Source organism: Oncorhynchus keta, chromosome 10 (assembly GCF_023373465.1).
Source record: "Oncorhynchus keta strain PuntledgeMale-10-30-2019 chromosome 10, Oket_V2, whole genome shotgun sequence".
NCBI classification, from domain to species: domain Eukaryota; kingdom Metazoa; phylum Chordata; class Actinopteri; order Salmoniformes; family Salmonidae; genus Oncorhynchus; species Oncorhynchus keta.
The window spans coordinates 56,137,872-56,161,936 of NC_068430.1; the positions used below are offsets into that span (position 1 = coordinate 56,137,872).

The 24,065-nt window shown below is 44.9% G+C and overlaps 1 protein-coding gene across 2 annotated transcripts in view; it reads left to right on the forward strand.

The window, feature by feature from the left end:
* LOC118389001 (MICOS complex subunit mic25a-like) overlaps positions 1 to 24,065 on the forward strand; it is a 64,959-nt gene that overhangs the window by 18,089 nt on the left and 22,805 nt on the right. The window contains exons 5-7 of one of the 2 annotated variants that reach the window (XM_052527319.1): positions 4,927 to 4,947; positions 7,160 to 7,243; positions 13,154 to 13,224. In XM_052527319.1, the coding sequence (XP_052383279.1) occupies positions 4,927 to 4,947; positions 7,160 to 7,243; positions 13,154 to 13,224 (176 nt within the window). The remainder of the gene's footprint in view (positions 1 to 4,926; positions 4,948 to 7,159; positions 7,244 to 13,153; positions 13,225 to 24,065) is intronic. The other variant, XM_035778655.2, reaches the window with a different exon arrangement.

Sequence of the window (24,065 nt, forward strand, 5' to 3'; positions counted from 1 at the left end):
CTGTATATGTCTCCTCTCTCTCTCTCTGTATCTGTATATGTCTCCTCTCTCTCTCTCTGTATCTGTATATGTCTCCTCTCTCTCTCTGTATCTGTATATGTCTCCTCTCTCTCTCTGTATCTGTATATGTCTCCTCTCTCTCTCTGTATCTGTATATGTCTCTCTCTCTCTCTGTATCTGTATATGTCTCTCTCTCTCTCTGTATCTGTATATGTCTCCTCTCTCTCTCTGTATCTGTATATGTCTCCTCTCTCTCTCTGTATCTGTATATGTCTCCTCTCTCTCACTGTATCTGTATATGTCTCCTCTCTCTGTATCTGTATCTCTCTCTCTCTCTGTATCTGTATATGTCTCCTCTCTCTGTATCTGTATCTGTATCTGTATATGTCTCCTCTCTCTCTCTGTATCTGTATATGTCTCCTCTCTCTCTGTATCTGTATCTGTCTCTCTCTCTCTCTGTATCTGTATATGTCTCCTCTCTCTCTCTGTATCTGTATATGTCTCCTCTCTCTCTCTGTATCTGTATATGTCTCCTCTCTCTCTCTGTATCTGTATATGTCTCCTCTCTCTCTCTGTATCTGTATATGTCTCCTCTCTCACTGTATCTGTATATGTCTCCTCTCTCTCTCTGTATCTGTATATGTCTCCTCTCTCTCTCTGTATCTGTATATGTCTCCTCTCTCTCTCTCTCACTGTATCTGTATATGTCTCTCTCTCTCTCTCTGTATCTGTATATGTCTCCTCTCTCTCTCTCTCTGTATCTGTATATGTCTCCTCTCTCTCTCTCTCTGTATCTGTATATGTCTCCTCTCTCTCTCTGTATCTGTATATGTCTCCTCTCTCTCTCTGTATCTGTATATGTCTCCTCTCTCTCTCTGTATCTGTATATGTCTCTCCTCTCTCTCCCACTGTATCTGTATATGTCTCTCTCTCTCTCTCTCTCTCTGTATCTGTATATGTCTCTCTCTCTCTCTCTCTGTATCTGTATATATCTCTCTCTCTCTCCTCTGTATCTGTATATGTCTCCTCTCTCTCCCACTGTATCTGTATATGTCTCCTCTCTCTCCCACTGTATCTGTATATGTCTCTCTCTCTCTCTGTATCTGTATATGTCTCTCTCTCTCTCTCTGTATCTGTATATATCCTCTCTCTCTCTGTATCTGTATATGTCTCCTCTCTCTCACTGTATCTGTATATGTCTCCTCTCTCTCTCTCTGTATCTGTATATGTCTCCTCTCTCTCTCTCTGTATCTGTATATGTCTCCTCTCTCTCACTGTATCTGTATATGTCTCCTCTCTCTCACTGTATCTGTATATGTCTCCTCTCTCTCACTGTATCTGTATATGTCTCCTCTCTCTCTCTGTATCTGTATATATCTCCTCTCTGTATCTGTATATATCTCCTCTCTCCCACTGTATCTGTATATATCTCCTCTCTGTATCTGTATATATCTCCTCTCTCCCACTGTATCTGTATATATCTCCTCTCTGTATCTGTATATATCTCCTCTCTGTATCTGTATATATCTCCTTCTCTCGCTAGTTTGGACACCAACACAGACTACCAAACGACGCCAAAACCCTCCTCCCCAAACACACAGATTTTATTCAAATGTTCTATTTGCATAATTCCTCATTTGCATAATTGATTTCCTAGGAAGCGCTTCTCTCCATGCGAGTCGGTGTGTGTGTTTGTGAGACCCAAAGGTCTCGTCCGCTCAGTCAGTCAGTCAGTCAGTCTCACACACACACACACACACACACACACACACACACACACACACTCCCATTCTCTCAGTTCCCATTACATTTGGGATATTGAATTCGAGCTAACTAGCATATCTGTTTGCTATGGTACTGCCTCTTAGGTCACCAGATGCACCAGGTTGGCAACGGCTTGTGCCACGCTTAGATTACGGTTGAAACTCTCGGTTTGGCAGGGGGTGGGGTTGTGTTATCTACCAGGGGTGGCAGCAGGCTGTGAACAGCCACTCTAGCCCAATGGAAAAACACCACATCCTAGCCTATCTGATGGACACAGGGGTGTGGCTGTGTTGTGCCCAGACGGTTAGCCTGAGTTGAACTATAATGGCGTCTGTGTGTGTTTGGTCAAAATGATTTGAGGAAACAATGCACCCACACACACAAACACAAACACACACTCGTTTGTATATGTAACTCAGCAATGATTATGCTTGGGAGCATTTGTATTCGAGCATCTGTTGAGAAGAAGTGGTAGAACGTAAGGTTTGAGTTGACTACTTGTCCCTACGGGAACCAATGGACAAAACAATTGAATTGCTGAATGGCCATCAGACAATTTTACAGACCATTTGTGGAGCTTGATGGTGTGTAAATTCAGACCCCTTAAGTTGGTCTATGTGCGTGTGTCTCCGCTAACCCCTTATTCTTCCAAGCCACTAACACTCTGGCCGCATCCCAAATGACACACTATTCCCCATATAATGCACTACTTTTGACCAGAGCTCAGTGCACTATATAGGAAATATGGTGCAAGTTGGGACAAAGCCTCTGAGTGTTCTAAAGAGAGGGGGAGGCTCCAACACAAACAGATGGTGGGGCTGTAACCGCTTCACACCGCCTCTGTGAGCTCACCTCATTTAGCTCAATGGGACTTTTTATGGGCCGTGGCCATATTATATTAGCCTACCCTGCCATTCTACTTCATTTACTTCTATGACCCTGGGTCCAGTGTCAGGCCATCCTGCCATTCTACTTAATTTACTTCTATGACCCTGGGTCCAGTGTCAGGCCATTCTACTTCATTTACTTCTCTGACCCTGGGTCCAGTGTCAGGCCATCCTGCCATTCTACTTCATTTACTTCTATGACCCTGGGTCCAGTGTCAGGCTATCCTGCCATTCTACTTCATTTACTTCTATGACCCTGGGTCCAGTGTCAGGCCATCCTGCCATTCTACTTCATTTACTTCTATGACCCTGGGTCCAGTGTCAGGCCATTCTACTTCATTTACTTCTATGACCCTGGGTCCAGTGTCAGGCCATTCTACTTCATTTACTTCTATGACCCTGGGTCCAGTGTCAGGCCATTCTACTTCATTTACTTCTATGACCCTGGGTCCAGTGTCAGGCCATCCTGCCATTCTACTTCATTTACTTCTATGACCCTGGGTCCAGTGTCAGGCCATCCTGCCATTCTACTTCATTTACTTCTATGACCCTGGGTCCAGTGTCAGGCCATCCTGCCATTCTACTTCATTTACTTCTATGACCCTGGGTCCAGTGTCAGGCCATTCTACTTCATTTACTTCTATGACCCTGGGTCCAGTGTCAGGCCATCCTGCCATTCTACTTCATTTACTTCTATGACCCTGGGTCCAGTGTCAGGCCATCCTACCATTCTACTTCATTTACTTCTATGACCCTGGGTCCAGTGTCAGGCCATTCTACTTCATTTACTTCTATGACCCTGGGTCCAGCGGTGGAGTTCAGTGTTTCTCAATTGCTTCTTCTATAGGATTCCCAGGACTGTGCTTGTGTTGTTCCAGTCCGGCACCAGTCTGACCTGACTCCACCAATGAAGAGCTCGGGGACATTAGTTGACAAGTTGGATCAGCGTTGTTGGCGCTGGGCCGAGAGAAAATGTTCTGCGCCACTATTGGGTGCAGTTGCGGAGCAGGAGCAGTCCGAGTCGTCTTAAATGTGGGTGTCCAATGATCACCTTGTATTTAAAGGGGTCAAAAATGCCGTAGAAGCATGTGTATGGTGTAACCAGCACGTTACCTTTTAGAGCAAGGGTCTCCATGCCGACAATGTTTCTGGAGAGCTACTCGAGGTGAAGGCGTTTGTTCCAGCCCAGCCGCAATACACCCGATTACAACTTGTCAAGGTACAGGCTGAAGGTCCGATACAAAATAGCCCTAGCTAGATGTTCCGATGCACGTTCTTTAAAGAGCTGGTGGGGACTGGTGTAGTTATTGTACCCCGACAGATATTGCAACAAAGCCAGACGACTGTATCTCCTAACCGACAACCCCTTCCTCTACCACATCACGAATGTGAACACTTTAACGTCTTACCCTCCCCTGACCTTTCCAGGTCCTCCTCTGTGCGAACCTCACCTCCCTCTTTAATCTCAGCTCATCGTCCGTGTGTCTCGCTCAGCGCTCATTCTGTACATCGATACTTAATAATTAGCCTCACCTGGGCTCTGTCCGGTGAAGAATGGTCTTTTTTTGTGAGATTACACGATGTTCTTTCTATCTATTAACCCCCCCCCCCTTATCCCTCTGTCCTCCTCTCATCTGTACTGTCTATTTAATCTTGAGCTATGGCACGGCGCTCGTGTTTTAACCCCGTTTGGTTCCATGGCAGGCGAACGCCAGCTAGCCGACTGCAGCTCCCAGCGCTGTCTGCTGTAGCAGCCTGACTCGTTTAATCACTGCACTAACCTTGTGTGTTCTGCTTTTCTCCCCCCTTTCTTTCCGTTTGTCTTTCTTTCTCCGATCTCGCTACCTGCTCTCGCTCTCTCTCACTGTATCCGCCGTCTCGCCCTGCTCCTCTCTTCCCTCTCGCTCTCTCTCAACTCCCCTTCGCCCCTCGCTTCGAGTTCAGCAATCTCTCTCTCTCTCTCTCTCTCTCTGACATAGCTGCTCTTTCTAACTTTCATTCTTTACATTTCTCATTTCAACTCCCCTTCGCATTCACCTTATGACTCTAGAACAGCCACTTTCTCTCTCTCTCTCTCAACTCCCCTTCTTAAAGAGGTGGGGTTTCCCCCTCTCTCTTTCTCTCTCTCTCTCTCAACTCCACTTGGGGAGCCCCCAGTTCTCTCTCTTTCTTCTCTCTCTCAAGGCCACTTCGCCCCCCTCTCTCTTTCTCTCTCTCAGAGCCTCTCTCTCTCATCCCCCTGCCCTCCCTCTCTCTTCCGCTCTCTCTCTCCCAGACAGCAGAAGTGGATGCTTGGGTAAGCAGGAGCGGCTGCTCGCTGTTAATCTTACTTTCCTCTTTCCCTCCATTCAAATGTCATGTTTTCATTGTGCATTAAAAGCAAGGCTCTGAGCATGCCCCCCCCCCGCCGCCGCCGCCGCCGCCTCAACAACACTTTGGGAGGTATTCAGCTAGAAAATTGCACATCATCTGCTGCTGCTGGGCTGTGGTGATTTTCCCCCACACCACCACCAGCCTCACTCACAACAGCAGCTGGAGTTGAAGAGAGAGAAAGTGAGGGGCGGAGGTTGTGTGTTGGGGGGGGTGATTACATTGGATGTAATGTAGGTGTGTATGTAGGGGGTGGGATGTGTGCGTGCGTGTTTGCGTGCGCTGTTCTGCACTTGTGATGAGAAGGTGCCGTAACACGAGAATGCGTCATCGATCTCCGAAAGGTAAATGTCATCGCACCATATTGCACATACAGCAACCAACCATCAGTCAACATTTATGTCATTACATGAAAATGTGCAGGCTGCACTAAAGCACGACAAAACACACACCACCTGTATCCCCGTGGACGGTTGAATGAGCATCTTCCTCTTGTGTTTCTTGCACACCACTGGGAGTGCCTCAATCTGAACGCTCTGGTCTTGTCTACTCTGGAAATCCAATCCACCCTCCACTTCTATTGTCATTTGAATAAGAACGATTCCCTTCTTCTCAGCATGATTTGGCAGAAGAAGGGCATGTTGTGATATGCTGTTGTGTTGTCGTCTTCCTCCTATTCTGGAATATGGATCCTGGACGAAGTCCTGTTCGTACTGTATGCATGCCCAGCCTTTGTATTTAGGCAGTTCATGATTTAGAGACTGACAGCTTGTGAAGGACACTTTCTACGTTCGTAATGGGATACCCAATGAGCGTACACTGCCTTTCATCACCTTATAATGCATTATAAGATTTGCTGTAAGGATTCGTAACACCTCATGGCTACTTATAAGAGACTAGACAGATGCATTAGACAGACGGCTCGTAGAAAGTTAGAGTGGCGTCTTCACATAGCCGCCGTTCTGCCTAGGCTGTGCTTATAATGCTTCGTAAAGGCCTTGACTCATGTTCATTGACCATTTCTTCTCTCTCTCTCTCTCTCTCTCTCTCTCTCTCTCTCTCTCTCTCTCTCTCTCTCTCTAGACAGACACATCTCTATCTCTCTCTATCTTTCCATCGCCTCGTGGGCTTGCCTGTTTGTCTGACTAAACGGTACCGCTTCACTTAAAGCTCTCTTGACGACGTCGAGTTCAGCAATGCAATTCAACAGCTGAACTCGCCAAACGGCAGTTGATAGCAGTGTCAGCTGACGTAGCTGCTATTTGGAATAACGATATAGAAAGGCACGCAGTTGGATAGCGGACTGCTTATTAGCCTACATCCGACACGGTGCATCAGGAAAAGGATGTTGTGTAAATGTAACGCTGGCAGCTTTGACTTCCTGTCACTGACCTTATGTCAGCTATAGATTGTATGGAGTAGGGGGGGGGGTTTAAGTGAAGTGCTACGAGCTTTGACATTTCTTCTTGTTATTTTGCATGCTGCCAAGCCTTTGCCAGGCTGTGGTCTCCGCCTCAGCTTCTTCTCCAGCTTTGCCACAGTGGGCTCTAAAGCTTGAGGGCCTCCACCTCATAACCCGCTGCCTCTATCTGCTACGGCCGCTGCCGCTTCCTTGCTGTATCAGGAAGCAGTCACACACACAGCCACTCCAGTGTGGTCTCGTAAGTTACAGAGGAGATCAGACCCTACTCTGAAAAAGTGTCGAGGTATAGGCTAACACTTAATTATTATTTTTTGTTGTTGTTGTTGCATAGTTCCCCGTAGATGGTTTATATTGTGTTCAACATACCGTCGACAAAGTATTAAACTAACGATTCACTAGCCTTATCCACGACCTAAACCCATTCCTAGCCCTATACCCCCAACCACCTGTAGAAAAGGAATACAACCTTGTACATCTTCCCGTTGCGATACATTCCATTAGTGCCATTGATAACAATGATGTTTTAAACACTTTTCAGTGACCGCTTCAGGTTCTGTTCGAAATGTAAATCAAATTAAAAAAAATAAAAAAAATAACAAGGTCTTATTCAAATTCCGTTGAATCTGCCAGACGCTCATCAGCTGTTTTAGAGGAGCCACCTTCCACCGAAGTCCGTCCACCGTGTTCAAACCTCCCGCCTCTCTGTCCTTTTCAGGCCAAGCAGCTGGAGAGGAAAGAGGCTGAACTGCAACACCTGGCGGCCTTCTACAAGGAACAGCTACACATCTTGGAGAAGAAGGTAAGGCCGACACTGCAAAGTATATAGGATCGGAGGGATGTTCTACAGATGTGTGCTCATGAAAACAAATGCAATCAAACTGTCTTTAAAATCGCGACACATTTACAGTACAAGCAGCATAACAAAAGAGAACAATAAAAAAAAAAAAATGTAAAGCACAAAGGATGTCTAATATGAGGTCCATCTAACATATTGCAATCGTATTGATTTTTGGCACTTAATGAACCAGGTGAATCGTATAGGACCGGGATGAGCAGCTCCTGTCCTTTGGGGCCTGAGCATCTGCTGGTTTTATTTCATGCCTGGCATTTCTTTGGCACACTGATGTCCAATAATTGCTCACGGAGTGCACAGCAGTTAGTTTTAAATGAATTGAATGTTTTTCTATGTGTTCAGAAATACGGCTTGTATTGGTAGAGTAGCACTTGAAAACGTTCTCAACAAGCGTGGTCTCTGAAAGAGGACTTAGTGTCTAATCAAATTGACCTGACTTTGGTTTCTCTGCAGGACCTTGTAAAACACAACACAAAAGTGCTTTTGGGCTTTTAAGAAATAAGGACCTCCGTTCCAGCTCTTCCGTTTTTTTTCCCCCCCCTTCCCTCTGCACTAATGCACCTGTATATTTTCCCCCAACGTAAAAGTGACTTTTGAAGTGTCTTGTTAAATGTTGCCGGCACTTACATGGCTTAGAGTGAAACGAGGTGGTGGTTTAATATCAAACCCGCACTGGTGAAACTGTACAAAATCCCTCTGCACGAAACAGATCTTCACTCTTCAGCACCAATAACTGACCTAACCTGATAAAACATTTGCCCGAGGCTAAACAAACACACCCTTAACAAAAGAAATCTATATATGGAAAAACACATGGTTTTTGGACACTGCTATGATTTGTGTATTGCTTTCATTATCATTAGTTTTGTTTCCAATAAGAATGTTGTTCTCGACTTCAGAAGTTTTGCTTGGCGTTATTGGCACAAAAGTAACTCGCTCACTAGAGGATTGCCTCATATATAATAACAATATTAGTCCATGAAATGTGTTTTAAAGCAGCTATCCTTCGTTGAAACATTAACAAAGTGACTCCCTTGCCACAGTTTCAGTGAAAAGCTGAGGGATGAGGCTGACCATCCATGATATCAAAATGATAGTTTTAACCATGTTTTTTAGGCTATGCAGTGTTTGTTTACGTTTGCTTTGTTTACAAACATTGGAGTAAATGTTAAATTCAATATTTTTTTTGTGGAAGTGCAAGTTCACATGTCAAAAACAATCTGGTAAAAATCGAATTTGCAGTTTTATATGTGAAACATTTTCATCTGAAAATATCACTTTCACATGGAATATTTTATGTTTATCTTTTTATATATATACAGTACCAGTCAAAGGTTTAGACACACCTACTCATTCCAGGGTTTTTCTTTATTTTGACTATTATCTACATTGTAGAATAATAGTGAAGACATCAAAACTATGAAATAACACATATGGAATCATGGAGTGACCAAAAATATATTTGAGTTTCTTAAAAGTAGCCACCCGTTGCCTTGATGGCAGCTTTGCTCAGTCTTGGCACCGTAGAAAATAGTAAAAATAAAGAAAAACCCTCGAATGAGGGTCTAGAGACCGAGCCAAGATTCTCCTCATAAACAATCCCACCTGCTGTAAAGATGCATTGTTTTGAGACACCTTGGATATCTTTCTATCGCCAAATGTCACGTCACTATGACTTTGGCTCCTCTGACTGTCTGATAAGGAAAAGTCCAACTCGGCTGACTACGGCTATGTGTCTGACTTTGACTGATGTCAGATGACCAGTCACAAGAGTCGAGAGAGGTGGGCCAATGTGACTTATGAAAAGGAGTCAAATTCGACTGCTATCAGTCTGACTACGAGTGTGACTGTGTGTGACTGTCACTTTGAGCCCAAAGACCAGTCCGAAGAGTCCAGAAAGGCGAGCCTCATCGTAGAACCCACACCCTCCCAGCCATCCTCTGCGGATCCCTCTGGCCAAGAGGCCATCGCTTTATTATCTCTGACAACACTTGGATGAAGATGAAATGCATGTCTAAGAGCACACACCTTCATATCCTTGTACCCGCTTGGCGTACAAACACATTCATACACGCACACGTACACACACTGCAATATTAACCGTCTTCCTAGCCATTGTCATGCCCCCCCCCAGCCGTCGTCTTTGCCTTGGCTGAAGGACCATAAGCATGCCTGTGGATGAGGAGGAGATATGGAGAGAAAGGGAGAGTGAGAAGTATAGAGTGATTTGGATATTGTTCATTAAAAAGAGTGTATTTTGTGCCGGTGTTCACACTTCTTCCCCCAGCAACTCCTGCTGCTTCATTTTCTCCCCCTCTATTTATTTCCTTTTGTTGTCATTCTTTCTTCCCTCCCTCCATCATACGCCCCTCTTTCTTTATCTCCCTACTTGCATTCTATTATATTGTACCTGCCTTGGTGGAAATTGCTTACCAGTAAGATGAGAAGAATAAAGTTCCTGGTTCTGAATGCTTGCTGCTTTCATAAGCGAGTCACTTGACTCCGACGCAAGGCACCGTTTTCTCACAGTCAGTAGCAATTTCTAGCGCGAGTCTCTCAATCAACTCAGTCAAAGACACTGTGTGGCGCATAGCTTGTTCCAGCAAGGCTTCTAGCACATCTCAAAGAGCTGTAGCTAACCAAACCTTTTGTCCACGTGGGAATGACAGGCAATGCGTTAACCTTAGAGGAACCCAACAGCCAGTCTCTCCCTCATAGGCTTTCTATTGATTTCCACATGCATTCAAACAACAACAATCAGACAGCACTTGCCACACACACACACACACACACACACACACACACACACACACACACACACACACGCCTGCACAGGCTTGATGTCTTGATCAAGTCAGTCTCTCTCCAGTGACAAGGCCGAGCCACACACACAGATTAGTGGAGAAATCATACAGCTAATTGCTGTCTGATCTTCCTGAATCAATATTTGACTCTGGCTTAACTCTGGGCTTCTGATCGTTTGATAAGAGGTGTGTGTGTGTGTGTGTGTGTGTGTGTGTGTGTGTGTGTGCGTGCGCGTTGAATCCCCGTTAGAGGGACACACTCACTCTCTTTTTCTCCTCTCTCCCTACCTATGCTTACTAATCGGTCCTCAGTTTCCATGCATCTTTGAGAAGTCGTCGCTGTGTGAAGACATCTGTAAACAAGTAATCTTTTAAAAAGCAACTTTTTTTAATCCCCCTTCCTTTCCATTTGTCGAATTCCACCACTGAAAATAATCCCTCTGCCTTTCAAACTTAAAGCGTGAAACCCCCCTCGCCCCCCAAATCCTGACATCAGCTCATCGCCGTGCACACACACACACACACACACACACACACACACACACACACGAATGCATACAAACATGCCCATCAACATGCTTACAGTCACACAGGTACACACTGTGCACATACTGTGCGATAATCCCTAAACAAGGCCCCCCCTTTTTCTCCATCCCTCTCTTTCTCCGTTGCTCATTCCCACCATTAAGGGTAATCCTTCTCCTTCCTTCCTTTTGTTGAAAATGGCTGCCAAGAGCTTGGATCGTGCTTCAGACAAGTGTTGTATCTTCGCCATCATCCATACTCTACCAACTGAGCCACGTTACTGTTGTGTATAACCAGCCACACACACACACACACACTCCCATTCTCTCAGTTCCCATTACACCTCTCCTCGTCTCTCCTTCCTCCATCGCTTCTTCCTCCATCCCTCCGTCAGTAGGGACTGTGGTGTGAACATCATCTGACCAGAGAGAGGTGTCGGTTTCTGGAACACCTCATCATACTTTCCTCCAATGTCTCCATCACTTTACCCTTTAACTCTCCATTCATCCAGTCCTGTGGATTGAAGCTGGTGTGTGTGTGTGTGTGTGTGTGTGTCTGGAGGCTGGTCTATGAGCCAGATGTGGGATTAGAAGTTGGCTGTCTGTAAACCCTTTCACCTTCCCATCTGTGCCAACACACACACACACACACACACACACACACACACACACACACACACACACACTGGTCGCCCTTCTCTCTCCACCTCATATAGCCTCTGTCTTCTGCACCTCTTGGGACAAAGCACCAGCCCCAGTGGGTCTCCTTTCATGTCGTTAAGTTCACAAGCCTGGCTACTTTCCCTTTAATGTCATCCACCGAGCATTCCCATTGAGCTCTTGGCACTAACTAGCTCTAAGTTGCTAGTGTCTGTATTGAGGCTAACGCTCCCTCGTTCATGCCCGTTGAACCCCCCCCCGGAGAAGTGACATTTCAGCCCAGTCCAGATGCACCGTCAATGGGCAGATTTAGAGACTACAGTGGCCAAATCCTCCATGGTTAATCCTATACCGTGCAGCTCCTCAACCTGATCACTGGCAGTACTACTTGGGATTCTACCCAAATGGAACCCTCTTCCATAGTGCACTACGGACAAACCCAATGTGCCCTGGTCAAAAGTAGTGCATTACGTAGGGGATAGGGTGCCATTTGGGACATTGCCATCGCGTCATTCATCCACCTTGGGAGACGTGATATTCTTCACACTTAACCACGGTAGCAAAGCAGGAGGACACTGGAGTGAAGTCAAATGGATTATAGACTGTGGATTTCGGGATGAACTCCTGCTGGGCAGATGATGGTGTGCTCTATTTCAGCTGACAACCACCTACCATTGTCTTTGTTTCTACAATGGTATTGAGGAACTTTCTTAACTTGGGCAAATGTATTTAGAGAGAATCTCGTCTTGGCGATCTTGAGGTTCAACTCTGTCATATGGGAAGGAGAGCGAGATGGGGGGGAGGGGGGGGCGAGAGAGACATTTTTAGATCTTAGCGACTAGTATTAGGAGGGATTACTTTCTAGACGACACGTTATCCTGACTATAAGGAATAGGGATCAGAGTAACCCATCCATTGGTAGTGGATAAGAAGAGGATAAGAGGAGTCCCCCCATAAAAGCCCCATATAAATCCAATCCATTATTAGAGTGTGTGGAATAATGTGAAAATGACTGTGGGAATAGGTGGGTGGGATTGTAGAGGTGGTTCATGTTTGATCCCATCTCTTTTCCCGCTTACTGACTTCAATTATCCTCTTCCCTATCTCTCTACCCATTGGGAATATCGGGGATAATTAAGGAAAATGACTAGGGAGTCGGGACCATGGTTATTGGGTTTAAATAGTGATTACTGCATGGAACAATGAAGTGGAAGTCTATGGGGTGCGTGTGCGTGTGTGTGTGTGTGTGTGTGTGTGTGTGAGAAAAAGAAGAATGGATAAGGTTTGAGTGGTGCACTTATTCTATTCTACCGTCACTGGCATACGCAGTACGTTACATAACTACACTGAACGTTAACCTCCACGGTGAACGGGTTTGGACTCGGGAAGAGTCATGACGAAGCCCAGTTCGACTGTCAATCGAAGCAAGTTCTTTACTTCGCTCCGCGTTTTTTCTTTTTTTTTTTACAAGACCTGACATGATGGTCACCGATTAGAGCAGAATAGAGTAGATAAACCTAGTACATGCCCTCGTAAGTACAAGTCTCTTTATGATGTAATTGCTGTTTTAAATGCCACCTCTGCACACATTAAGTCAAACTTTACGGCGATCCACAAGAACGTCAATGATCAGATTTGTTAGTGACACTGTTCGGTCGAAAGCCCCCCCCCTCCCCCCACCACCACCACCACCACCGCCATTTTAATGAGTTTGACATTTGAAGATGTGTTTAGCTTAGCGGGCTTATCAGAGCTCGCAAATCAATAGAACAGTCGTAACCCAAGACAGGTACTTGTACAGATGTTACCGGATAATTGGTGTAACTCGACTACTCTGTCATCTCTCATTTTTGTGTGTTTTGTCCCAGAATCTCGACTACTACCAGCAGACGTCTGAGCAGTACAACGAGGCAGCCGACAAGGCCGAGGCCCATATCAAGTAAGTCGCTTATTTTGAGAACTGACTGAAATGGGTGTCATTTAATTTGTTATTACTGTTAATCAGTCACACCGCAAGGAGAATGGGTTCAACAAATGAATATGCCGTGCTATTGCAGCCATGGAGCGATACTAGTGACATTTAGAGAATGCTAAGTGGGCTAATTCCTGCTGTTCATCATGTATTACCATAGAAACATGTACACATGTCATTCTTATTTCACCTCAGGTATGTGAAATCTTGCCACCCTTTAAAAAAATATATATTTTAAAGGCTACTTCTGATCTACTTTGTTCAAGACCATTGGTGGACAATTTATTGGTCGACGGTCATTAATATGAAATATTTACTTCGAAAAGGGAGAGTGATGGGGATTTGAAGGAACAGTCCTGTTTTGGACAGTGCTTTTCAGAAACCGCCACCTGTTTAAAAAAAAAAAACAGGACATTTTCATTCTGCCAGTGATTGCCACCACGCTGGCACTGTCGTTATCTAGATACTACCAGTCTATGCAGCACCAGTCATTATTTTCCTTGAAAAGAGAAGGAATCGGAATAACCAGAATGCTTTTCTTTTCACTTCTGGCTAGGAGTGCTGATTCTCACAAATCTGCCGAAAGCTGCATAATACCTTCGGCTTGCTTCTCTCCTCTGTGATTTCTTCAGGCTTTTTTAAGTCTTAATCTTTCCTTTATAAGTTCCATTTCCAAAACCTATGTCTCAGCCCCTCACCCATCTTGCCACCCACATTCACCTACTTCTCCCAAACTTAGTCTTCCCCCAAATGACATCTCTCCTCAGTGACACATTTCTATGTGAGGTAATAGCCATCTTTTTCTCCATTTATATTTTCTTGCTGTGTTAATTATTAAATATAACATTTTTATAAATATATTTATTTCCAATATATTTATCTTCGACGAGCCATTTCAGTTCCTGGAATAGAATCCTCCCTCGTTTGAACCTACTCATTTCACTTGGCATGTCCCTGCCGTGGTTTGTCAAATTGCTCGTAGTTGATTCAGTCTTTTTGTTTAGTTTTTTTGTTTGCTGTTTGTATTTCAAATGACATGTCACTACATTTTGATGAGTTTTCAAAAATTTCTTTGGTTGATTAAGTTAAAGTAAAATTGCGGTCATAAGTAATTTGATAGTGTGCTGTGTGATCCCAATATCAGCTCGTGATATGGTTTTCAAAATGGCACAGCGTGATAGAAACTAAGACTTTTGGGAACATGGTTTAACATCAGCCACAATGACAGCATAGTGCAGGAGCCTCACCGGAGCCACATTGACAGCATAGCGCAGGAGCCTCACCGGAGCCACATTGACAGCATAGCGCAGGAGCCTCACCAGAGCCACATTGACAGCATAGTGCAGGAGCCTCACCAGAGCCACATTGACAGCATAGCGCAGGAGCCTCACCGGAGCCACATTGACAGCATAGCGCAGGAGCCTCACCAGAGCCACATTGACAGCATAGCGCAGGAGCCTCACCGGAGCCACATTGACAGCATAGCGCAGGAGCCTCACCGGAGCCACATTGACAGCATAGCGCAGGAGCCTCACCGGAGCCACATTGACAGCATAGCGCAGGAGCCTCACCGGAGCCACATTGACAGCATAGCGCAGGAGCCTCACCGGAGCCACATTGACAGCATAGCGCAGGAGCCTCACCGGAGCCACATTGACAGCATAGCGCAGGAGCCTCACCGGAGCCACATTGACAGCATAGCGCAGGAGCCTCACCGGAGCCACATTGACAGCATAGCGCAGGAGCCTCACCGGAGCCGCATTGACAGCATAGCGCAGGAGCCTCACCGGAGCCGCATTGACAGCATAGCGCAGGAGCCTCACCGGAGCCGCATTGACAGCATAGCGCAGGGAGCGCAGCATTGAGCCTCACCAGGAGCCGCATTGGCAGCATAGCGCAGGAGCCTCACCGGAGCCGCATTGGCAGCATAGCGCAGGAGCCTCACCGGAGCCGCATTGGCAGCATAGCGCAGGAGCCTCACCGGAGCCGCATTGGCAGCATAGCGCAGGAGCCTCACCGGAGCCGCATTGGCAGCATAGCGCAGGAGCCTCACCGGAGCCACATTGGCAGCATAGCGCAGGAGCCTCACCGGAGCCACATTGGCAGCATAGCGCAGGAGCCTCACCGGAGCCACATTGGCAGCATAGCGCAGGAGCCTCACCGGAGCCACATTGACAGCATAGCGCAGGAGCCTCACCGGAGCCACATTGGCAGCATAGTGCAGGAGCCTCACCGGAGCCACATTGACAGCAACAACTCAACAATCAGCTGTTTGATACTTGATGTGTGGGCTGCCCGGGCTGTGGGCCTATATGCGCTTGTGATGTGCTAAAACACAATCCACTTTTTAAAAAAAGAAGCTATTGATCCTCTGTGGCTCGATAATGCTCTCTGATGTAGTCGTTTTTAATGATTTCATTTATTTCTGTACAGACGGGAGTAATTATTTAATTTTGCAAAGGTGTTTTCAATTTCTCTACATCACTTCCAGTACCCCGTCCCGAGACTATTTTCTTCCATGCACTGTGCTTTCCCCAAGGCCAATTAATCAACCATACTTATTATTCATTCAATGGGTTTTGGTCAGTAACCCCATATGAGGTTAGATAATCTATCAGCAAGTAGCCTAAAATTGCAAGAGAATAATGGTTTTAGCTATATTGTTGTAGAAACTATGTAGCCCGTATGACCTTTTTAACCATTGTAGCACAGTTTCTATGTCAAATGACTTGAATAGCTTATGGGAGAGGTGTAAAACATGTGTATTGGCATCCGTAGGCTAAGTGACTGAAATGCATCAGAGAAGTTTTGGGAAGTTCAGGAAAACATCATGTATGGCTATATAGGCATAATTGTGTGTGTGTAGATAAGATTTGCATTGCTTTAAATTGCTAAACTGATGACCATGAGCACCCACCTCAACTTCGCTAACATTTCTCAGCCTGATTGTAACCAAATGTCTGAACGGAGTTCAGTGAAAACTAAAATGGGACATTGATTTTATTAAGATGAGTTCCCATGCTTGTATCAAAGCAGCGAAATGGCGCTGTCCCACACACGACCACGCGGCAATTGTTTTACATGTATTCTAACAGTTGGTAGACTTTTCACCGAACCACGGCTCTATGAACTAAGCGGCGCATTCAGTTGACAATCAAAAAACAAAAAATGTACACCATCACATAAGATTAAAGGCTGACCCAAAGTTGAAAAAATCCCAGAAAGTCCGGTCCAGGTGATGTCCCTTGCAAAGATACTGACACACCTTCGCTCCTCGTCTCCAGATGCCCACGTGGATCGAGTCTTAACCTATAGTACATCATATTCACTTCCTTGGGGTGAGAAGTTGTGTAAGAGGATTCATTAAACTCGCTAAAAGTCGTCCCATGACCTAGTAGCTGTAATGGGATCCTGAGCCAGTCCTACAATACCTCCATCCACTAATGTTTCAGCTTTATGAAGAAGAGGATGACCAGGAGTAGCAGAAATTGACACCAGATAATGTCACTACCAAGACCACACCCAATAAAGAGGAATACAGGTAGAGAGAGGGATGGAGAATATATATATTTTTAAAGACCACAGAAGAAAAAGAGTGCGTCGGAGAGATCTGGAACGCAATGCGCTCACGCACAACTGTTTTAGATCTGAACTTAGCCACAACCCCTAGGCTCCGAAGCTGTAGTCTAGGCCACTGCGAATTCGGCTCTACTTTCACTCTTCAGAAAATTCACTGTGCTGTTTTTGAAGACCTTAAATCCATGACAGCACACATTAATAACTTTGCTCTCTCCTCTCATGCGCAGAGAATAATAAATGCTACACCATTATCATCCCTTCCCTTCTTATTACTTTCTTCTTTCTTTATATTACTTTGTTCCCCACATAGTCTCGGCAACGGCTCGCAAGTCATGCTTTCTTCATAAAGCCCCGATTCTGAGAAAAAGAGGCTGAAAATAATGGGAAGCTTTAATGATTAGAGCGTAATTCTCTCTCCGCGATATGCTTACAGATGCAAACCATGACGGGCAGGAGCAATTGGAATGTGTTTTTCCCTCAAAAACGTGGCTAACAAAGTAGCACGGCTAATGTTTTTCTAATAAGACCTCACCTTTAATTTCACTCAAACAAGGCAGTTGTAGCAGATTAGAAAAGGCAATTTTCTGCTTCAGATTCCTTTATTAACACGACCGTCCTGTTATAAAGCTGTCCTTTGCAGCCAATGCAGTGAATTCTAAAGAAAGACCGAGAGTTTCTTATCTCTGTGGTGCTAGCCTGGAGCTACATTTCGACCTTATCCTGATGGGTGACTGGAACAAAATGGCCACCACCTGTAACTGTGCAAAACCGTAAATATAGAGTGATTGGTTTGATTTGGGTCTGTGTAGGCAACATGTTTCTAGAACTTGATTGGAGTTCACCTGTGGTAAATTACATTGATTGGACATTATTTGGAAAGGCTCACACTTGTCTATATAAGGTTCCACAGTGCCATGAGGTCGAAGGAATTGTCCGTAGAGCTCAGAGAAAATATTGTCGAGGCACAGATCTGGGGAGCGGTACTGAAACATTCTGCAACATTGAAGGTCCCCAATACCACTGTGGCCTCCATTCTTAAATTTAAGACGTTTGGAACCACCAAGACTCTTCCTAGAGCTGGCTGGCAAAGCTGAGCAATCGTGGGAGAAGAACCCAATGATCACTTTGACAGAGCTCTAGAGTTCCTCTGTGGAGATGGGAGAACCTCCCAGAAGGACAACCATCTTTGCAGCACTCCACCAATCAGGCCTTTTATGGTAGAGACTGAACCCACTCCTCAGTAAAATACACATACATGACAGCTTGCTTGGAGTTTGCCAAAAGGCACCTACAGACTCTGACCATGAGTAACAAGATTTTGTTGGTCTGATGAAACCAAGATTGAACTCTTTGGCCTGAATGCCAAGTGTCACGTCTGGAGGAAACCTGGCAGCATCCCTACAGTGAAGAATGGTGGTGGCAGCATCCTCCTGTGGGGATGTTTTTCAGCGGCAGGAACTGGGAGACTAGTCAGGATTGAGGCAAAGATGAACGGAGTAAAGTACAGAGAGATCCTTGATGAAAACCTGCTCCAGAGCACTCAGGACCTCAGACTGGGACAAAGGTTTACGTTCCAACTGGACAACGACCCTAATCACACAGCCAAGACAACGCAGGAGTGGCTTCGGGACAAGTCTCTGAATGTCCTTGAGTGGTACAGTCAGAGCCCGGACTTGAACCCGATCGAACATCAATCGAGAGACCTGAAAATAGCTGCGCAGCAACGCTCCCCATCCAACCTGACAGAGCTTGAGAGGATCTGCAGAGAGGAATGAGAGAAACTCACCAAATACAGGTGTGCCAAGCTTGTAGCATCATACCCAAGAAGACACAAGGCTGTAATTGCTGCCAAAGGTACTTCAACAAAGTACTGAGTAAAGGGTCTGAATTCTTATGTAAATGTGATATTTCAGTGTTTTTTTACTTTATATACATTCGAAAAATTTCTAATTGTTTTTGCTTCATCATTATGGGATATTCTGTGTAGATTGAGGATAAATAATATTTTTTAATCAATTTTAGAATAAGGCTGCAGTGAAAGAAAATATAGAAAACGTCCAGGGTCTGAATACTTTCCGAATGCACTGTATGTAATGTGACTATAGTTTTTGTTAGATGGCCAAATACAATCAAATAGCACTTTCAATTTGGCCATAAACAGTAATATATTGCCTGTTTGCACTGAGTGAAAGCAATTCAACCCTGCACAAATCCAACACATTGCGTGTGCCTCAGTTGAAGCTGCTCGCCATAAACAACTCTCAAGTGATATATGAGCATAAACTGTATGATTCATATGGCCATGAACCAACATGTGTGTAGCCAGCAATAATGCCAGGGGCTATTTCAGAGGCAAACCAGCTCTCTAATCTAAACTCCATTAGCTGGTGCAGTCTATCAATAATGATGTCTGAATCATGACCTCGATAACACCTTGTCATGGGACTACTCCCAGCTCGTTACACCGAATGACTGTTGGTGCATGTCAAAAGGCGTCATGGCTAATATTCACACCAGGTGTCTTCGCTATGGACTTGTGTCACATGGTGTCCTGGGGTGTGAAAAAAAAAAGAGAAAAAAGAGTCCACTGAATGGTTGCCAGGGTTACCGTTTGTTCGCGGGTAGGCTCTGAGGGTTATTTATCATCGTTCCATACATCATCACTGTCTCTCTTTGTCTCTTTTCCCCCCGCTCCCCCTCTTTCTCCCTTTCTGGTTGTTTTCACTTCTCTGTTCAAGAATATTCTGTCATTTTATTCAAACCTGTTTTGCTATCCTCCACCACACACACACACACACACACACACACACCGTCTATCTGTCACTGTGGTCAGGGACTTCCAAGCTCATTCATATGTGAAATATGCATAGTTCTGTAATTGCAGTGTTAGGGTGGCGGGAGGGCAGCGTTTGTGGGGATGTGTGTGCATCTGTGAGTGTGTGCATGTCAACCGGTCAGAGTTCCCCAGAATGTGCAGTCATGTCAAATGAAGTCATGCGTCTCCTCGTCAAATGGAACACTGGTTGGTTGGCTCACTCATTAAATTAGACACGCTATGAACAAGCCTGCAGCACATATGGAATAATGAAAATGTTCATATAGATCTGTTTCGGGTGGCATTCGCCTGGTATTTACCAAGATACTGACGTTTACGTTCTGATATTAAATGATTTACCTCAATTATGTCCATTTTAAGTCAACACCGGGTAAATATGACTGAAATACAGCAAACGTGTACTATCTTCATTTGATGACTGTTGTCACAGAGAATTGTCCTGCACAACAGGGAATTACAATTTTTGTGTATTCAAGGTTTAAAAAGGCTTCGAATGTGTGTAATTTCCACTTTCAAATGTGAAAAGAGAGACACTTTCACAAACACAAAGAGGCTAAGCTCTGGTGCCCAAACAATAGACATGTCCTGGAGCTGTTGTCAGAGGACAGACAAGAGTCCCCCAGCCACATCATAATTCACACAGGCACAAATGACCTGAGGGCCCAGCAGGAAACGGTGGCCACAGCACTCAAGGGAGTGATTTTTTAAAAAGCTTCTCCCACTTTCCCCAGCCTGCTAACATGAAAAGACTTCCACCCTGCCACCATACAGTGGGTGAATGCAAGCATTTCATGAGACTGGGCCTCAAAACCTAATGTCTACCACTCCACCCTGGACTTGAACAGCATTTACGACCAGGTCCACCTCTACAAGGCAGCAATCCCAACTTTTGCCAGAACCCTGAAGGACGTCACCCTCAACCGTAGCCCCAGCACCTCACGCAAGAGCAACGGACACCCCGTCCAGACCAGCGAGACACCTGCAAGACTCCCTCCTAAAGGACCTACACCCAGACCACAGCATCACCAGCCACACCCCAACCAGCTAAGACCACCCCAAGCAAACCCTGGCCACACCCCCATATCAGACCTATGCCCCTTCTGCGGCAAGGACCTCAACATGACAGCAGGACATATGCCCAGGCTGTGAGCAGAGCAACAGTCCCAACCCCCACTATTACCCCCGGCCAAGCCGCATCCTGCGACCTAAGACGTATGTGTATCAGATGCTCAGCATGCTCTGCTTACACCTAGTGTCATGGTCCAGGCCTTTAACCACACAAAAACAACAGACACGATGGAACACAAGGCTTTTATTATCTCATCCTGGAATATACAAGGTCATCTGCCTTTGAGCATGAATCCAGACTTCATCAAAGAAATTGGAAGTACAGACATTGTCATCCTACAAGAAACATAGGTATAAAGGAGACGGACCCATTGGTTGACGTCTTGTTTACGGAGAGCTGGTAGTCCCATCCACCAAACTCCCGGGTGTGAAACAGGGAAGAGACACCCAGGGGGTATGCTAATTTGGTATAGAGCAGACTTAACCCACTCTATTGAGTTCGTCAAAACAGTAACATTTTACATCTGGCTAGAAATTAACAAGGAAAAAATATCCTCACGTGTGCTACCTATATCCCCCCCACTAGAATCCCCAAACTTTAACGATGACAGCTTCTCCATCTTAGAGGGGGAGATCAACAATTTCCAGGCCCAGGGACATGTACTTGTCTGTGGCGACCTAAATGCCAGAACTGGACAAGAACCTGTCATCCTCAGCACACAGTGGGACAAACACCTACCTGGAATTGACAGCATTCTCTCCCCCATATTCCCCCCCCCTAGACACAACTACAAGAACATAACCAACAAAATAACGGGTCATAACTCCTGCAGCTCTGTCGAACGCTCGGTATGTACATAGTCAATGGTAGGCTTTGAGGGGACTCCTATGGTAGGTACACACATAGCTCATCTCCTGGCAGTAGTACTGTAGAGTACTTTATCACTGACCTCAGCCCAGCGTGTCAGTGGACTGACTGTGAACACGATCAGATCACAGTAGAATCACACTCTACTTGAACAGAGCTTTGCTCAGTCATGAGGCATCAAAGCCAAAGGTGCAGAATAATATTAAGACATGTTATAGATGGAAGGAAAGTAGTGTGGAACTCTACCAACAAACAATTAGGCAACAACAAATTCAATCCATTCTAGACAATTTCCTGGACAAAATGTTTCACTGTAATAGTGACGGTCTAAACTTGGCAGTAGAAAACCTAAACAGTATATTTGACCTCTCTGCTTCCCTATCAAATCTAAACATTTCAAGCAGACAACTTAATTAACAACAATGACAAATGGGTTTGATGAAGAATGCAAAAAACCTAAGAAAGAAAACCTGAGCCTACGGCTTCACTACGGTGAAGAAATACACTATGAAAAAATAAGGAACAGCACTTCAGAAATCAGCTCAATGTAATTGAAGAATCCATAGAATATAACCACTTCTGGGAAAATGGGAAACAAACAACAACACGAATAATTATCTATCCAAAACTGAGATGTATGGATGAACCACTTCTCCATTCTTTTTGGCTCTATAACAAAGAACAAACAGCAAAAACATATGCCTGATCAAAAATAAATCCTAGAATCAACAATTAAAGACGACCAGAACCCACTGGATTCTCCAATTACATTGAATGAACTACAGGACAAAATAAAAACCCTCCAAGCCAAAATGGCCTGTGGGGTTGATGGTATACTAAATTAAATGATCAAATATACAAACCACAAATTCCAATTGGCTATACTTTAACATCACCCTCAGCCCGTGCATATTCCCCAATATCTGGAACCAAGGACTGATCACCCCAATCCACAAAAGTGGAGACAAATTTGACCCCAATAACTACCGTGGAATATGCGTCAACAGCAACCTTTGGAAAATCCTCTGTCTTATCATTAAGAGCAGACTCCTACATTTCCTCAGTGAAAACAATGTACTGGAGCTCTGTTCACAAACAGAGCCCCAGGACAGCAACACAATTAGACCCAAGCAAATCATGAGAAAGCTAAAAGATTATTTCTTGACACATTGGAAAGAATGAACAAAAAAACAGCAAACTAGAATGCTATTTGGCCCTAAAGAAAGAGTACACAGTGGCAGAATACCTGACCACTGTGACTGACCAAAAATTAAGGAAATCGTTGACTATGTACAGACTTAGTGGGCATAGCCTTGCTATTGAGAAAGGCTGCCAAAGGCAGACCTGGCTCTCAAGAGAAGACTATGTGCACACTGCCCACAAAATGAGGTGGAAACTGAGCTGCACTTCCTAACCTCCTGTCAAATGTATGACTATATTAGAGACCCATATTTCCCTTAGATTACACACACCCACAAAGAAACTCTCATATCTATTGGGTGAAATACCACAGTGTGCCATCACAGCAGCCAGTGAAGAACATGCACCATTGTAAATTAAACCTATATTTGTTTATTTATTTTCCCCCTTTGTACTTTGAACTATTTGCACATAATTACAACACTGTATATAAAACGTAATATGACATTTGACATGTCTTTTATTCTTTTGTAAGAGTAATGTTTACTGTACACTTTTTGTTGACTATATATTCCACGTGAGTGAGTGAGACCACGTGTATCTCTATCCTCACCTTGGAGTACTACTAGTGCGGGCTCTCACAACAGCAGGTGAATTACCATGAGCAACAGCGCACTCAAGGATTACCCTCATGTAGGATTACCACACCTTTGTGTGTGTAATTGTGTGTTTAAGCGTGGGTAAATGTGTGTGTGTGTGTGTGTAGAGAGTGAGGCTGACGTACAGCTATAAGCTGCTTTCCCCCATTTTAGCATTTTCTTCCGTCTTGTATGCATTGTGCCTCGAAAATGTCATATAGAGTTCCAACTGCCCTCTAAAACACATCTCCACCATAGTTGTGCTGCTTTGCCTTTTGGCACCGCCGTATTCTGTGTGTCAGGACAACGCAGGAAGTTGGGATGTCAATGTCATTTGATGAAGGCTAAGGTACACACTGCAACACATTGGAGTGAATCATGTAGCTCGAACTTTCCTCCTCCTCATCTTCCATTGTCCTCCACGAGTTGCGAAGCACAGTGTCTGTCACATGTCCAGTTTGCTTTATTCGTGCATCTTGGTTGGAAAACGAGGTAGCGACAGGATGCCTTTTCCCCCTGTGTGTGTGTGTGTGTCATCATGATGATAATAACACTCGGACACTTTTATCCAAAATAACTTACATTTTAGTATACACTGAGTGTACAAAACATTAGGAACACTTGCTCTTTTCATGACATCGACCGACCAGGTGAAAACTATGATCCCTTATTGATGTCA